Below are 13,899 nucleotides of genomic sequence, written 5' to 3'. Positions count from 1 at the left end.
TTACGATTTCCAGTTCAACCGCTGCAAAAAAATACAATACTGCACAGCACACTATGGAATTAAATTTGGCTATCAAAAAAGGTGTAAAACTCATATTCTACTCTTGTAGTTTATTACCGTAAGTAATTTCCTTCATCCAAGAAAAAGTAATTTATTTTTTGTCAAAACATCGCTAACAACGTGTGAAGATAGGCTGCATCCATAAACTACATTTAATTATCACAGAAAATCTGCCTGGTCGACTTTCGACAATGTATAAAAATTGCGAACTAAAATGTATTCTACAGATAGACAGTTCTAGCTCTGATCATCATCGTATCATTTCAGAATTTCAAGATTTTGTTGACACCGACAATATTGTGAGCCGAAGCACCGGGCCTGCTGGTTGTCTTTGCCGCAGTACTACTTGACGCACTCTCCTCATCACTTCCGGTTCCCGCATAGCTGGCAGCGTCAGTCACATTGCGTACATGTGAAACCGTTTCCAGATCAGCCAGTGTCTTCAATTCCGCATTTGTACGAGCCCGCGACAACACGGATAACAGGTCATTGTGACCAATGGTGAACGGTTTCCGTAACTTTTTGGTAAACTTATGCAGACCATAAACGAGAAAAATCGTGCGAAGAGGAACAAAGTATAGGACAACTGTTCCGAGAAAGAGCAGTACACAGGAAAAGGATGAAAGCCACTGTTCATTGAAAAGCAGGATGTTGCACGCCCGTTCGTAGAGATCCATCGTAAATTGTAAACCGTTCTGAACCGCCAGCACACCGTCTGGAATTTCCACAAAAACTTTATGGAAAAAACCGGCATCCGGTTCCGCGCCATTACGCAACCTTTCCTCAATCTGATCCTCTTTGTCACCTTCCCGATCTTCGATGTTAGGATTAACAATCAGTGGAGAAATTGGTCGCTTGTTATTTACGCGCTGATTCGCCAAAATACAGACGAGAAATCCAAAGGGAATCATCCATAATTCGCAGTACCATACAAAGGTCATGTACAGAATAAAGGCCGCCATGGTCAGCGGTGGTGATTCCCAGTCCAGCAATTTCCGCACGAAGAGCATAAAGTCAGTAAATGGGGCAACGGCAGTTTTAGCTCGATGAATATTAGTGGCGAAAGCCTAAAAATACAATAAGGCAAAACAAACATCATCCACTATGCTTTACTCTGTCCAAACATTTTACATCTCGCTTTAGCGGAAGCGTTGATCTGATATCGGTAAGCAACTGCTTACTACAGTACAGTACTCGTACACCGTAGAGGAATATTTTATATATTTGGGCAAAAGCGAAACTCTCACGTCGTACTGAACAGTAGGCGGATGTAAAATCATGTAACTGAAACTTTAGCAACGTCCTCACCATGCCAATGCGAATATTTTTTTGCCTAGTCAGTTTGAGGGTAATATAAACACACCAATAACATATAAAAACGGCTATAGTTGTGCTATTTTGTGTGCGGAATGTATGTTGCTAACCCAGGAATACGATTACTTTAGTAAAGTACATACTTTTCCTGATAATGCAGATACCGGTTCTTCTGTCCAGGTTTCTCGTGGCCGCAGTGTTCGCAGTCCAGCTTTGACCGGATTGTAAATCAGTTCCATTTCCAAAAAGACGGCGCCTCGATCCTTCACATTTTCACTTAAATCCTTCAATATGTGCCATTTCGCGCGCCCATTCTCAATATCCGTCAGTCGCATAAACGTCTTCCCCAGTAAATTCCACTGCCGCCGTCCTTTACCGTTTACGCGCAATATGGAAACGTCCAGAAAGGAATGCACATCCATCACCGGGAAGGTGAAGACACAGTTCCATTCCGGTTCCAATGACAACACGCTAACCGGCGTTTCTAGGTGAGTGTCCATGATTCGCACACTGCAGAAGACGCCCTGTTTGTTTTTCTGAATGTCCTCACTGAGTCCAGTCGCTTTGAATACTTTTATAATCAACACACCAACATTGTCATTTCGTGATAATGTCATAGTGTTGCGGATGTGGAATTTCTCCAGAAAGCTTAACCGACGCTGGCCGATGATGGGATCGCCCAGCCGGTCGACGGTCAGGCAGCGCTTGCCAATCAGCACAGAAACATGTAGACATCCACACAATTCCCCATCGTTTTCCATGTCCAACCAAATATCTTCCGGTTTGCCCACTTGTAGATGGGCGATAGATATTTGTGCGGTTCCGAGGACTGCACGCTTGGCGCCTGTATATATAATGTCAAAAATTTTAAGTAAAGAAAATATTCTTATATAATATTATATAAACCTAAAACCCGGTTGCCGAAATTTTCGTTGAAACAGTATGCGAAGGTCAGCCATAAAGTACTGCAATGATTTATTGGCAGAATTTAAAAAAATATCTATATAATTTTGTACGTAACCATTATACGTGCGCGCTGTTCACAATACAATAATTATTAGTAAAACAATTATATTATATAGATATTATCATGTGTGTACTGTTTTGTATAGAAATGTGTACTTGTACCGTATTTACGCTCTTACGGCATTATAGTTAATACGCACTGTACCTCTTACTGTGTTACGTCCTGCATTTACTAATTAACCTAATAATTAACTATCCTAACCAATAACCATTAATCACAAAATGAACACTTGTACAGATCCGCGAAACCACTTATTACGTTCAACGATGTAATCATGTATCTGTAATTCACTTTGTATTATCGTACCTGCAATATGAGAACTCCAAACAGAAATTTGTAAATTTTTCCAGCTGGCGTCGTGCAAAAACAAATCGAATTCCTCCATCCATACGGGATATCCCATATTCAACATCCTCCCGGCACTTGTTCGGTGCTCTTCGCTTCCAAGCGCAAAATCACAAAAAGGATTACTAATATCCTCGGATGAGAATTCTGCTCCCTCGAACAGAAAAATTGTTAAGGAAGGGATAACCGACGACATGATTGCTTTGACTGCGGTTTATAATTACACGCTCCCAGGAATACAGGACCGGTCAGACGATACTCCCCGCTATTAAACAGCTGACAAATTACAAAGGTAAAGGCATCCAGTAACTTATTAATTTACTGTTAGCATCGCTGCAAGCCTGCAAGGTATGCGAAACCGTACATCGCACAAATACTCGTACCATTAAACTGCATCAGCGAAAAAGAAAGATCTTTTATTCTTCCTACAGTGAGAAGATCGAAAGCTGCCGTAACACGACAAGTTAGGACAGTTTAAAGATAACACAATTTTTATAAACCTGTACTTATCACCTGCACCTGATTGTACGTAAAAACTTTTATCATTTCCACATGCCCCGTCAGATTTGGTTATAACCGCGAGTTTATATGGGCGTAAACAGAAAATTCCGGCCCACATATTAGTGGTATTCGAAATGAGGAATCGCGCGCATGTACGTGACGCTGTATGAGAGAAATCGCCGTTTCGTGATTCGCGGCCAGAATAGCTACTCCGGAGTAGCTTTTCTGGCCGCGTATGGCGTGAATCTTCATACAACGGCACGTACATGCGCGCGTTATCTTATCTCCAGCGCGCTCACTCAGCTTTCGCGCCTCCATGCATTCGCCGCGTATTCAGTCGCTTCTTCAGTTTCGAATACCCTTATTGTGACACTATACCACAGCATTTATCCGCTGTGACACTACTACCGCTTGGTATACGATACAGTCGAGTCCGTATAGCTAACCATAAGTCCTGTAAATAAAATCAACTACAGTATGTACAGAGTTACTCTCGTACATGAAACAACTTGTCACTGATTATCAACACCGATGCGGTGGCGATCCCTTCGATCGATTACTGCTACGATACATACGTACGTACTTATATGGATAAAAATATAGTAAGTATTATACTGAGCATGTTTACAGCAACTTACAAATTTAGCCATGCAGTCCTCACACTTTTTAAATACGTCAATAGGTGTTAAAAAATATTTGGTAACCGACAAAGTCTGAAAAAGGTGACTAAAATAACAGACATGTAAAGTGATTCTAAAAGAAGCTGCGAAGGTACAGCAAGAAAAGAATTCAAAAGCACCCTCTTTACTTATATAACTTCTGCAAATAACGAAGCAAGTAATTGTGTGATGTAATTTTATTCGTTTTGTTTCCCATGCAACCGGTTACGGAATTTTTGAAACGGAAACTCGAAAAACTTCAAATGACACTGACCATCCGTACTGCGCCGTGCATCTAAGAACGCCGTCAGCTACCAAAAGCTGGCAAACCAAATGCTTCCGGTCGGAAATCAAGTAAAGATTTCAAAATTAAAGTGGCATCGGAAAATTCACTCAAATCCGCGCGTTCGTCGGGAACAGCAACGACTTGCATACCGGCGGCAACAGCAGCTTTAACACCATTCAACGCGTCCTCAAACACCAAAATATCCTCGGGATTAACTTTCGTTGGAAACCGACTTGCACAAACCAGGAAAATATCCGGAAAAGGTTTGCCATTCCGAACTTGTGGATCATCACCAGAGAGAACGTAATGCGTAAACATTTGCAAAAAATCACCGTGGTTCGTTGTTTTTTTGCGGAATGTGAACGAATCGGATCCTGTGAAAAACATTGAAATTCCCTTTTCGAAACAAAAAAGGCGCTGCGCATGTGCGCATTACATTCTTACTATTATGACCGAATGTGAGTTGCGCATCTTAAGAAATGTACCTGTATACGTAGCAATCGCGAGAACAGTACTGTACCTGTAGCAATCGCCATTGTCACACCATGCTCGTAAAGATGTTTCACTAGTTTTTCTGCTCCTGGCATAAATCGCGAAGTGGGCAGCAATCGATTGAGTTCTTCGCGAACATGAGCGATATATTCATCCACCGAAATCGGCAACCTGCAACAGCAAAATGCATGCCCATCAGGTTCAGTTGAATCACAAACCACAACCGTGAAATTCCGGCGATGATTTCTCTGCTTTCGTGCTGCGCTTCAAACAACCACAAACTGAAAATAATGACACTTAACATGCACATTACCCCAGCGCATCAATAGCAAATTGAGCCGAATCTCGTTCTTTTCTTCCCATCATCTGGTGCTTCAGCTCCCAAGTGAATTTTTTCCCATATTTGCCGCAGAGATCGTCCAGAACTTCGGTGTAAAAAATCTCCGTATTCAGAAGTAATCCATCGAGATCGAATATTACATGGGTTACCGGTCGAAATGTAGAGGGTTCTTTCGCAGTGTCCTCCATATCGATCGCTGCAGAAAGCCGAAAGCGAACGAATTTCTTCTTCAGCTTGAGAGTTTGAAATGAATTGGTTTAAAAAAATGTAAATTTACACTTTACACGGTAGGTTTTTATTTTTGCAATCACTTTTCAACAGATTTTTGTGCGTTGGTGCAGTTACAGCAGCCATCCCATTGCGATTGTCTCTTTCGAAGCCTGCAGCGTGGTGCACCCGCCCTGTGCGCCTGTTTGGCGCCAGAGTTTGAGTTTATGTTTGCTTTTTACTTCTTCGATTTGTACGACAGTACTCTGTACGAGTAATGATTAATCTGTTGAGTTTCCTCTGCTTCCAGGAAGGTTTTTGAACCGGTGCCAAAACCTCGCATTTTGTAGTGCTGTGTTTATGATAGGCGGGAGAAACAATGGTCAATCACACTTCATCTCAATCGCACCATCCGGCAGCGGTCTCCCGTCGTAAAAAGCCAAAATCTCTGCAAGACCTAGTGGCACTGGTCCGCGTCTGGCTGCGAAAGCTGTGGCAGTTTCTCTGGTCTCCTCCGAAGTGTTGGATGTTCGCCAGACCGCTGCTACTGTTCGAAGCGCTTCTTTGCATCTTCATTATCCACCGCATCTCATACACGGAAATTGATTGGGAAGCATACATGTCGGAAGTGGAAGGATATTTGAACGGCACAACGGACTATAGCCGCCTGGAAGGAGGAACGGGTCCATTGGTGTATCCAGCAGGATTTGTATATGTTTATTCACTCCTTTACAAGATCACGGATAAAGGAAAGGACATTCGCCTGGCACAGTACATTTTTGCCGCATTATATGTGGGCACGCTAGCGTTGATATTCCGCTTGTACGCTAGAACTGTGAGGATACCACCCTACGTGCTGATCTTGATGTGCCTGTTGTCCTATCGGATCCATTCCATTTTTGTGCTGCGATTGTTTAACGATTGCATTGCCATGTTTCTCCTGTATGCAGCTGTTAATTTATTCATCGACAATTGGTGGATGGTTGGCTGCTTGCTTTTCAGGTAAACCGTGAACTATGAGGATGTGAATGCTGCTTTTTAAAATTTTCATTAGTGGTCAGTGATACGAACGAATGGTATCCTTAATATATGCATATTGATATGACGATTGAAAGAATGGTATTTTTGGCTTGACGTTTTCGTTTGTATGGGAAAATGCGAACATACAGATTTAATCTTTGTGGAAATTTATTTTCCGTAGTCAACGTTTAATCAATTTCATTGCAGTGCGGCTGTGTCTGTGAAGATGAATATTCTTTTGTTTGCTCCCGGCCTACTGTTTCTCCTGTGTCAGCAAGGCTTAATTACCACATTTTGCGGTTTGGCAGTTTGCGGACTGTTACAGGTGCGGACTGGCTTTTGATAATCGGCTGTTAAAATTAGTCCATCAGATTTTTTGTATTCTACAGTTATTTTTGGCTGTTCCCTTCCTGCGTACAAATCCATGGGCATATATCGAGCGTTCTTTTGATCTCCGTCGACAATTTTTCTACAAGTGGACCGTTAATTGGCGTTTCCTGGAAGAAGAACTATTTCTTGATCGCACCTTTCATGTCGCTCTCCTGGCTGCGCATTTGGCTTTGTTGGCACTTTTGGCTTGGAAACTGTGGCGTCCAATGCGGTGAGCCGTTATAGTTACGATATGAATCGTTGTTAAATTGCTTGTTTCTTGACTCATCTGATTGCATTTTCAGGAGAGATGTTACACGGAAAGACCCTGTCGGCGTCAGCGCTAAGATGTTGATTTTATTCAGCAGTAATTTTGTGGGTGTTGTGTGCAGCCGTTCTTTACATTACCAATTCTATGTTTGGTATTTCCACACCTTACATTTTCTTCTGTGGTCGTTGCCTATTACCCATTCCGCTACGCCTGCCAGAATTCTCCTGCTTGGTAAGGAGTGTGTGCACCACAAAAATTTCAACAGCATTTTTTTGATGAATTATGCACAGAAAAATGGTCATTTCAAACAGCATCGTGCTCTAAGAAGGAATGAGTTCATTCATTCATTCTTTGCGTCTGTACTCCTAAAGCACAGTACTGGTTCAAACGTAAAAGTTTTCTTGTTTAAAATTAATGTGAAAATTTGATACTGTTATCTATTGTGTGCAGGTTTGATCGAGATGGCGTGGAATACGTATCCTTCGACGGTATTGAGCAGTCTTGCTCTCCTGGGATCTCATTTGACCATCTTACTGTACATTTTCCAAATTCCCCGCCCCACTACTGTTCGCTTCAAAGCTGGGTGAATTTGGAGTGGGTGATGGTACATTGGTACTGCGATGTCTCTCGCTTTGATGTTCATTTATTTATGTCCGGTTTTGATAATTCTGTGACCCATCATGCCTTAGCAGCAATAATTTTTTTGCTCATCTGTTTTTTAAGGATTTTAACTTGGGTGTTACTGAAGTAAATGAAACGATTATTTGTGCACAGATTTTATTAGTCAGCTTAACGGTGAACTTTAATATCTTTTTCGTTTTATAGTTTTGCGGTATCCATTTTAAAATTAAATTCGGACTGTAAAACTATTACGTAGCAAATGCTCACTAGAATACACGGATAACCGTGGCTCCGAATCTCCGAATGCATAAACTGCTTAGAAATTAGAATACGAAACGAATGATGAACAGTCACAGGGTGCCCATTTTCTCAACACTGTGCACTGCTTTAACCCTAATCTGGATCCGGAGCCGGCTCGGACATGCTTTGGTCCATCAACGAACAGTTGGGCGCTTTGATTCCGGCACAACACAGACCAGAAAACTCTTTTCCTTGTGAGCAATTTCCACCCAGTACCAAAACGCAAAGGGAACGATCAGGGGCCGTCGCAAATAAACGCGATATCCTTCGCATTAAAATCGCGTTATTTTTCTGCAAGCGATGCTTTCCATTAATAAAAGACACAAATGTCATCTAAACAACTTAGAAATTTTGCAAAACTTACTTCCTGCTTGCGTACATCGTCGCTTGTTTTTGCCCTTACGTCACAAAATATCAGATCGAAATTTGTCGCGTTTTCCAGGGTGGTTCCCAAAACACCTTTAGAATCAGCGAAGTGGTGCACTTCCGGCTTAACAGCTTGTAACTCTTCGACGTAACTACTGCATCCAGCGATATATGGCCGCTTTTCCGCTCGCCTGCAGCATTCCAGTAAACTCTGTGTGTACAGAGAAGCCGACAAGCTAACATCCCGCGGAATAACAGGAGAAGTGTCTTCGTTTTTTCTTTTTTGAGGAAACTGAAGGGGGATTTCTTCGGGCGGTGGAATCATGGGAATGAATTCTGCACTGGTCTCTGGATGCGCTTTCTCATCTTCCACCGTTTCCGTCTGCGATATTTGCTCCAGCTGCGAAAAGTTCCAACCCCGCGTCACATCGCCAAATGTATGGCCATGCTTCAGTTTGAGCAGCACCAATTCCATAGTAGTGCGGCTGTCTTCCACCGAATCGTGGCCTTTCTTCTCTGACTCTTGAATGCTTTTCGACAAAAAAATTTGGGAAAGATTTTTTAGTGAAGTCTTGGCCCGCGGATTCCCTTTCAGATTGTAAATTACGCTCGTATCGATCACATATGGATGAGTCATCTCCAAAGCGGAAAGATCACCGTTCAACGACTGACCACACAGAATCGCATCAGAAGGGAGAATTTTGCGGATAGCATCCTGCAGTTCAAGTATTTGTTTAAACTTTGATGTTGACGACTTTCACCGAATTTACATATTTCATAATAAACAAGGTAGTAAACTGATGAAAAAAAGCCATGCGTGGCGGTATTTTCAGCAGTGATAAACTCACCTGGACTTGAGGCAGTCTAGTTTTCACCGGATCCAAAATGGCCTTGGTTATACCACTGTACCTCGTTAGATAATTCGTAATGGGATTGTACGGTTTGACGTAAGTATCGTAGATAATCTGCAGACGTTCATTGACGATGGAAATTCTCGTCAACTCTGATTTCTGCGCACTAGTCATACACATCTCACAGTCAACAGCAAACATCGGACTACCTTCTGAAACAGGATGATAGGTATCTTTTGTCGGCACAAAATGCCCGATATCCATCTCCCGACTGAAACTGTGCACTGGATACCGTTCCATCGCCATTCGTTCGACACTCATCAAGAGGTGCAATCGGGAAATTGGGCTTAAAAAGCCCAAGACGCCGCCAATAGTGCGCGTAACAGTTACAATACTGTTGTCGTATGTCACATTCAAAGCCCCGTTGGACACCATTTGTCGCTTCTTGGCATGCGGAATCGTTTCCAGGCTTCTCTGACTCAAAGGATACTCCAGAAGATTCTGGGCCAAATGGCCGGATTCCTGGGCGACTAGCGGCCCCCGAATATCCAAAAATAAGCGTAAAGCGGGATCAGATTCCGAAAAGGCGTTGAACTGTTCCATGGTCATATTTTCCACGGAGACGACGATAATCTGGGAAATCTTTTGCCATCGGACCAGCGTGCACCAGGACGGTTTCAGACCGTGCGCATTGCCGCCTTCCAGTGCGTACATCAACAACTGCCGCACATCCGGCGCACTGTATTAACGGCGGAACATGGGTCTGAAATAAGAGCGGCCGAGACAGTTTGTCTTTTTGTTGCGCCCGCAGACGAGCTCGAAGATGTTCGAGTTCCTCGGCGGGCATAACGCGGTGTGTTGGCTTCGGTGCGGCGACATCGATGCCTGAATCAGGAGAGCTTTCGGCTCGGGTCTCCAAGTGCGGTGATAGATCACCATGCCTCTGATGCCTGTCGTCGCCTATTAACCAGCACACAATAAATTTCGGCGTTAGTGACTTTGTACACAAGAAGGAACTGCCGTCCACGTACCGCGGGACTTCGTGAGGTCCAAGAAGGCTTTGTATTTCGCAAGCTTGTTATTCATACGTTCCAACTTCTTCTTATTGGCATCCGATAAATTCAACCCGTCCATTTTAGGAATATAAGCACCATCTAAATATGTAATCGTAATTAAGTGATCGCTTTATTAATCGCGAACACCGAACAATTACACTTAGAAGGAAGTGTGCAAAAATTTAATAAGTTAGGTTTAGTTACCACTTACGCAACCCTCAAACTCATTGTCAGCTGCATGGTATAACTGTATGTGAGCAGACATGCGCCTGTGAGCGGTTGCTGGTCTTTAAAACTTAAAGCTTCCCTTTTCGCGTTTTTGGGTTTTGGTAAGCCTCTGGCTGGATGTCCTTCTGTATCAAATACGAGTATTTTCAGTCTTTCACTACTACTTTGTCACTTGAGTCTTTTGTTAATAAATCTCTTCACTCTATAGGTTTATATTTGAAAAATTTCCAAACTTGCCAAAGAACCTCCAATATTCAAAATCGCCAGACAACAGAACTTTATTAAACACTGTATTATAGGCGTTAAAAAACTGTCAAAACACACGCCATGCTCATGTTCTACAGCGGCAACTCACTAAAGCACATCGCAATTTCTAGCAACTATCATGTATAATTTTGGAATTGTTTGACCGAATAATCAACAGAAAAAGAACATAATATCCAGAATTATCCACGCACGACGACCAGTCATTTAACCCGCGACATCATTCCACAAAATATTAAAAAAGACCAGACCGAGTGGAAGACCAGGCAATGCGCTTTTATTTACTCCAGCTTGGGCATGTCGTCGTCGCTATCGTGTTCGCCTTCCTTCTTTTCGAGATCCGGTGGCGACTCATCGTCCGATTCATCGCCCATGCCACCCATGTTCATACCGCCACCACCCATTTGTTGCATCATCTGTACGAGTAAGAAAAGCAATGTTACAATCTACCCCGAAAACGACAGGCGCAAACTGTTAAGGGTAAAAATCTGATTTTAAAGGGATACTTTAATAAGAAAAGCAATCAAGCTTTTCATGTTGCTTTATTTAATTGCTTGCTGATATTAAAAGGATACTTTAATGAAATACTTATTAGTTATCACTATGCCATCATTTGTGACGTACACTTTCCAAATCGCCTCCACCACCACCGAAACCACCAAAATCGCCCATTCCGCCCATTCCACCGCGCTCCTCGTCGTCCTCTTCATCTTCATCCTTCCATCGTGAAAAATCAGTTTTGAGCCATCCGGCTTTGCCGGTCGACTTCAGAAGCCGAGGCCAGAATTTTCCGGATGTATCTTTCTTTTGTAATTTAAAGTCAATAAGTCGGTCGCGCACCACGTACTGGGACTTCTGCGAAGAAACCATTAAACTTCAGTAAGCTGTAAGGTTCGCCTCACAAAAAAGTTAAAGGTAACAACAGCAATATCCATCAAATAACACTTCATGTGGACTTTTGACAAAATAACTATTTGAATATTAAATTGTAAGAAAATTGGTGCTTCTACAAAAAACTACACATTCCAAATTCGGATCACAGAAGCAGAAGCAGTATTCCGATCTGCTTCTGTAATCCGAAGATCTGAACTGGAAAATTTCCAAACGATAACGCAATTAGCATTTCATATGGAGAAAAATCTTGAAAAATGACACTCTGGGGCATTCATTTTGTGAAAAATCCAGACACTATATTATTAGTCGTAGGTACATGAACCGTACATCGTTATTAAAAAGCTACAAAGGACCGAGCATCAATAAGTCCTCCTCATTATACTGACGAAAGCAGATCTTTCATAAACTTCATTGAGTTGATTCATAAACAACAGACAGGACTAAGTACCCATTGCTTGTAGCAGATTACCAAGCATTTTTACCTCAGGGTCAATTTCGGCATACAGTTCAACGTCGAGTGCGTACGGCTTCTGGTCTGGACCGGCGGTCCCACTGAGAAAGAAATGAAATCATGTCAGCTGACTTTCTTCATCAGAAATTGGTTGATCATTACCTGAAATGAACCTTTTCCGGTGTCATCTTGACATCCTGATCCTTTACATCGCTGATCATGATTGACAAGAGCACGATATCCTTGCGCTGTGCCCAGAGTACCTGAGGAACCGCCGGAGCGCTTTGGTTGGCTTTCCTGGAATCGCATATCAAGACATTAGACCACTGGTTGCGGAAACCTCACAGGGTATCTTCTATTCGCTTTACGTACCCAGAATCAGGCATGGTGCGAAGACGATCGACTGCACTCGGTTCTAACGTCTCGCAGAAGTGGCTGATATGTCGAAGGTCTCCGAAAGCAGTAAGCAAAGCAGACTCCGCAAACGTAGATTAGCCCTGCCTGATCAGTACAGTATAACCGAAAACAGATGAAATCAATGGCTTACTGCTTTAGATTTCGCTACAATCACAACAAACGAATCCCCAGGTCAGAAATCCAAGGGAACTGGCAAGCACTAAGAATTATCTGGAAGGAGCTGCGTCATGCCAGTTGATAATCACGGTCATAAGTCAACGAAAAATTTCCTCAGAGACTGGTAAGTGGAAATTCGAAAATGGAGGTACAGTAAGTACTTCCACATCCGGTGGCTGCACCCTGTGGACGGTTGGCTGACGCCGCTATTTTGAGCGTATGTATTAATTTTAAATTTACAATTTACCGTAAATTAAATAAATTTCTCTGTGCGCCCGCTTATCTCTAAATTATGCCCGATACTACCACCGACCGGATGTAACACTACAACACTGGCCTGGAAGTTGCTTACAGGTTTAATGATGGCTGAACTTCACAGCGTCCAAAAGCATGGGACACTCTGCGACCTTGCGTGCCCTCTCTGACCTTTCTTTCTGTACCGTGTCTCCGCCACAGAAGTCGCACATTTGAAGGCGGTGTCAACACCAGAATCCGGTTACTGATTCACGCATTACCAGCTGCTTGCTTAGGTAATCTGCTAGAAAATATTGATTTTCAGACCAGCGTCGCTCTACGATTAGGTGCCCTATCGTAACTCCTCATGAATGTAAATGCGGCGAATGGGTGGAGAGTTCGGGAGACATGGAATGCGGTGCAAACGATCAGCCGGACGACTACCTAGACACGATGGCATCAGCAGGGAGTTCGCTCGCGCGTTAACGACGGGCGGTTTCCGCCAGAGTAGAACCGAAAGGATTGGCCATAGTGGGTAACAAAGACCGGATGTAGTTACGCTTATCCCATGGAACGTGGTAAACCACTCGCAATAGACGTAACCTGTGTTGACACTCTGGCAACTTATGTTGACCGTACATCCGTCAATGTCGGTGCGGCAGCGGAACTAGCCGAAACAAAAAAGCTCGCAAACATGCGTGGCTTCAGCCAAGGTACGATTTTGTCGCCGCTGCCTTCGAAACATACGACCTTTGGGCGGCGGAGCTATGTTAGTGGATAAAATCGGACACCTCGTCGCGGCCACTACCGGGCAACCACGGGCGAAGGAATTTTTCCGGCAGCGGATCTCCATACAGATTCAAAGAGGAAACGCTATGTGCGTGATGGGCACAATACCGGATCATGAGAAATTAGAGGAAATTTTCTTGTTATAGCTTGTTAAAACTTTAAGTTGTACCAAATTGAATTCAGCCTATGACTGTACTTTGTACATGCTGTACCCTGTGTACTAAATTTATTAATTTTTCATCGTTATCTAACATTAATATGATTGTTTTTTCCTGCATGGCTGCATCACTAACCATAAGAGTTAAGACGTAGTTCTGATTTATATTTTATTAGTTATAACTTTGATAGTTATTAATAAGTACTCACTTGTGAGGTACGCAGC

The 13,899-nt window shown here is 42.9% G+C and overlaps 5 protein-coding genes across 5 annotated transcripts; 1 reads left to right on the top strand and 4 right to left on the bottom strand.

The window, feature by feature from the left end:
• Nucleotides 1-99: 99 nt before the first annotated feature.
• Nucleotides 100-4,172, bottom strand: LOC129597094 (multiple C2 and transmembrane domain-containing protein 1-like). The gene is made up of 5 exons (XM_055494535.1): nucleotides 4,129-4,172; nucleotides 3,886-3,960; nucleotides 2,708-3,011; nucleotides 1,518-2,218; nucleotides 100-1,127 (listed from the first exon to the last, which is right to left on the bottom strand). Exons 3-5 carry the CDS (start codon nucleotides 2,940-2,942, stop codon nucleotides 324-326), a joined length of 1,740 nt encoding a protein of 579 aa, XP_055350510.1. The 5' UTR covers nucleotides 2,943-3,011; nucleotides 3,886-3,960; nucleotides 4,129-4,172; the 3' UTR covers nucleotides 100-323.
• Nucleotides 3,983-5,303, bottom strand: LOC129597104 (pseudouridine-5'-phosphatase-like). The gene is made up of 3 exons (XM_055494547.1): nucleotides 4,998-5,303; nucleotides 4,713-4,855; nucleotides 3,983-4,566 (listed from the first exon to the last, which is right to left on the bottom strand). Exons 1-3 carry the CDS (start codon nucleotides 5,210-5,212, stop codon nucleotides 4,214-4,216), a joined length of 711 nt encoding a protein of 236 aa, XP_055350522.1. The 5' UTR covers nucleotides 5,213-5,303; the 3' UTR covers nucleotides 3,983-4,213.
• A 209-nt stretch (nucleotides 5,304-5,512) lies between these two features.
• LOC129597096 (lethal(2)neighbour of Tid protein-like) lies at nucleotides 5,513-7,775 on the top strand. Its single transcript, XM_055494539.1, has 5 exons — nucleotides 5,513-6,233; nucleotides 6,459-6,576; nucleotides 6,641-6,852; nucleotides 6,926-7,122; nucleotides 7,342-7,775. Exons 1-5 carry the CDS (start codon nucleotides 5,611-5,613, stop codon nucleotides 7,476-7,478), a joined length of 1,287 nt encoding a protein of 428 aa, XP_055350514.1. The 5' UTR covers nucleotides 5,513-5,610; the 3' UTR covers nucleotides 7,479-7,775.
• LOC129597091 (uncharacterized) lies at nucleotides 7,488-10,272 on the bottom strand. Its single transcript, XM_055494533.1, is given in 5 exon segments — nucleotides 7,488-8,103; nucleotides 8,177-8,893; nucleotides 9,027-9,761; nucleotides 9,763-9,989; nucleotides 10,061-10,272. Coding segments are annotated over 5 exon segments (1,980 nt in total). The 5' UTR covers nucleotides 10,164-10,272; the 3' UTR covers nucleotides 7,488-7,905.
• A 303-nt stretch (nucleotides 10,273-10,575) lies between these two features.
• On the bottom strand, nucleotides 10,576-12,625 carry LOC129597107 (co-chaperone protein daf-41-like). Its single transcript, XM_055494551.1, has 5 exons — nucleotides 12,294-12,625; nucleotides 12,084-12,218; nucleotides 11,953-12,022; nucleotides 11,201-11,431; nucleotides 10,576-10,992 (listed from the first exon to the last, which is right to left on the bottom strand). The coding sequence occupies exons 1-5, from the start codon at nucleotides 12,305-12,307 to the stop codon at nucleotides 10,858-10,860; spliced, it is 585 nt and encodes a 194-aa protein (XP_055350526.1). The 5' UTR covers nucleotides 12,308-12,625; the 3' UTR covers nucleotides 10,576-10,857.
• Between the last annotated feature and the right edge of the window lie 1,274 nt (nucleotides 12,626-13,899).

This window comes from Paramacrobiotus metropolitanus, unplaced genomic scaffold (genome assembly GCF_019649055.1).
Source record: "Paramacrobiotus metropolitanus isolate TYO unplaced genomic scaffold, Prichtersi_v1.0 Parri_scaffold0000100, whole genome shotgun sequence".
NCBI lineage: Eukaryota > Metazoa > Tardigrada > Eutardigrada > Parachela > Macrobiotidae > Paramacrobiotus > Paramacrobiotus metropolitanus.
The sequence above is the reverse complement of the archived record's forward strand: the minus strand, read 5'-3'. Positions and strand labels throughout refer to the sequence as shown.